The sequence below is a fragment of the Morone saxatilis genome, unplaced genomic scaffold, assembly GCF_004916995.1.
Source record: "Morone saxatilis isolate NCDOM2014 unplaced genomic scaffold, NCSU_SB_2.0 Contig21, whole genome shotgun sequence".
NCBI lineage: Eukaryota > Metazoa > Chordata > Actinopteri > Moronidae > Morone > Morone saxatilis.
The window spans coordinates 340,165-342,709 of NW_023339774.1; the positions used below are offsets into that span (position 1 = coordinate 340,165).

At 41.3% G+C, this 2,545-nt stretch overlaps 1 protein-coding gene across 1 annotated transcript; it reads left to right on the forward strand.

The window, feature by feature from the left end:
• The first annotated feature begins 492 nt into the window (after positions 1 to 492).
• LOC118332491 (chromodomain-helicase-DNA-binding protein 1-like) lies at positions 493 to 2,526 on the forward strand. The gene is made up of 7 exons (XM_035667801.1): positions 493 to 668; positions 906 to 1,002; positions 1,089 to 1,184; positions 1,279 to 1,455; positions 1,578 to 1,738; positions 1,835 to 1,876; positions 1,963 to 2,526. The coding sequence occupies exons 1-7, from the start codon at positions 508 to 510 to the stop codon at positions 2,378 to 2,380; spliced, it is 1,152 nt and encodes a 383-aa protein (XP_035523694.1). The 5' UTR covers positions 493 to 507; the 3' UTR covers positions 2,381 to 2,526.
• The last annotated feature ends 19 nt before the right edge of the window (positions 2,527 to 2,545 follow it).

A 2,545-nucleotide genomic window follows, 5' to 3' on the forward strand; every position in this document is an offset into this window, starting at 1 on the left:
GGGTGAATGTGGCACGTAGGTGTAAAAGCGCTTTGAGTGGTCGGAAGACTAGAAAGGCGCTATACAAGTACAGGTCCATTTACCATTTTATCGGTATTGGCCACAATTTTCACATCAGTGCATCACTAAATAATTATAATAATTTCAGTAGTTTGAGTGTGATTTAAGCAAAGAAAAAAATCCACTAGAACATGGGTAAACAAATTTTAATTTAAGCCCCTACAAGGAACGTTGATTTTATTTTGATTCTGGCGGCCCCTGTGGACAAAAGATGTAATGTTTCTACCAGCTTATTTTACTGATTTTCGATTGAGAATAACTGTATAGGAAGAGCCAATCTCCTCTCGGATGGGCTTGTTTATGTAGCTAATATAGAGGCATCAGTATTAAACTAAAACGGTTCAAGTGCAGTACTTCAGTAACTATACATAATCACATTAATGTGATAACTTTTTTAGCCATACTCAAAGCATCTCTAGTGTTGTCCCACTGTCTCACTGTTTGCTTATGGACTGGCAGGTGAATATCTACCGTCTGGTGACAAAGGGCTCAGTGGAGGAGGACATCATTGAGAAGGCAAAGAAGAAAATGGTGCTGGACCACCTTGTCATTCAGAGGATGGACACCACAGGGAAAACTGTCCTCCATACGGGGGCTGCTCCCTCCAGGCAAGCAACACTCTACTTTTTCCTATATTCCTCTTTAATAAAACTGAATTGACAGAGCTGCTAAGCAGCTTTTCTTTGCAGGTCTAGACCTGCTCTATTTGAAAATGTCCTGAGATAACTTCTGTTATGAATTGGCGCTATACAAATAAAATTGAATGATTGAATTTATTTGTGCTTCTCTCAAAGACTGATACTACTTCTTGTTATCTCACCTGAGTCTGTTTTTATTACATACAGTTCTGCACCATTCAACAAGGAGGAGTTGTCTGCCATCTTGAAGTTTGGTGCTGAGGAGCTTTTCAAAGAGACAGAGGGTGAAGAGCAGGAGCCTCAGGTATGTAGTTATATACTGAATTGTAAGTAGATATTGTTTTCTGAAATGTATTGGAGTAGCATGTCATGGCTTGTTCTGCTCTGTAGGAAATGGACATTGACGAGATCCTCAAAAGAGCAGAGACAAGGGAAAATGACCCTGGACCCTCCACGGTGGGAGAAGAACTGCTCTCCCAGTTCAAGGTAAAGAAAGAGAGAAAGAAAATGTTTGTTGTTTCAAAAACCAATAATATTCACAGAAGTTAACATCATCCTGTTGTTGACCTTACCATTGCAGGTGGCCAACTTTTCCGTGATAGAGGATGAGGAAATTGACATTGACTCTGAACGTAGTCAGCGGAGTTGGGACGACATCATTCCTGAGGAGCAGAGGAGGAGGATGGAGGAGGAGGAGAGGCAGAAGGAGCTGGAGGAAATCTATTTGCTTCCGCGCATGAGAAATTGTGCCAAACAGGTACACAAGTAGTCATGTCAAAATATAATAAAAAAATTACATTTTTGTACTGTTCAGTGGTTTGGTGTGTTTTGGGTTCTCATTGAACTTCCAGGTGAATTTTTTTTGGCTTGTATTAACAGATAAGCTTTAACGCTAGCGAGGGCCGGCAGAGTAGGAACAGGAGGTACTCTGGCTCTGACAGCGACTCCCCCTCAGACCGAAAGAGGCCAAAGAAACGAGGGCGGCCTCGCACCATTCCACGAGAAAATATCAAGGGCTTTAGTGATGCTGAGATCCGGAGGTGATTATATTATATACAACAACTGATTTCACATTTTGCCTATTTATCTACTCCTCCTCACGTATTCCTGTTAACACCTCTGTAAACTACATACAGGTTTGTAAAGAGTTACAAAAAATTTGGAGGACCACTGGAAAGGTAAGATGCGTTCGATTTTCTTAGCAACAACAACCTTCCACATAGTCTGCTTGGCATCATATTGAACATGTTGGTTCTTCACTCAGGTTGGATGCTATTGCCCGTGATGCTGAGCTTGTGGATAAGTCTGAACATGACCTGAAACGCTTGGCAGACACTGTTCACAATGGCTGTGTGAGAACACTACGAGAAAACCCCTGTGGACCAGAGAAGACATCAGGTAACCAAACACATCTTTCGCCATCAGCGGGTGCCCGGTTAGCTCAGTCGGTAGAGCTGGTGACCCATGTACAGAGTTGCTACAGCGGCCCTTTGCTGCTTGTCATCCCCTCTCTCTGCCCCCCATTCCTGTCTGTTTTCAGCTGTCACTATCCAATAAAGGCAATAAAAGCCCCAAAAAATTGCTTTAAAAAACAATTCCATCAGCTCATTATACCAAATGCTGGTTTTTGCATACTGGTATACATTGAAGATGGGATTTCGAAATTATGTGATGAGGTTTAATCTGGGGCCCACTTGGAATTAGAGAATATGATCTGATTATTTTGATAATATAATAAAAAAATAATAGACAGAAGCTAAAAAATGCCTAATATAAAAGAATTGTTAAGCGAGTTGTTAGGTGACAGAGATTTAAACATATTGCAAGTAGGGATGTAACGATTACCG

Excerpts from the sequence above, each read along its gene's own strand:
- LOC118332491 (XM_035667801.1), top strand. The coding sequence starts at position 508 with ATGGACTGGCAGGTGAATATCTACCGTCTGGTGACAAAGGGCTCAGTG. Across the intron at positions 1,456-1,577 it reads TGAGAAATTGTGCCAAACAG|ATAAGCTTTAACGCTAGCGA; the intron begins GTACACAAGTAG and ends TTGTATTAACAG. Across the intron at positions 1,739-1,834 it reads AGTGATGCTGAGATCCGGAG|GTTTGTAAAGAGTTACAAAA; the intron begins GTGATTATATTA and ends AACTACATACAG.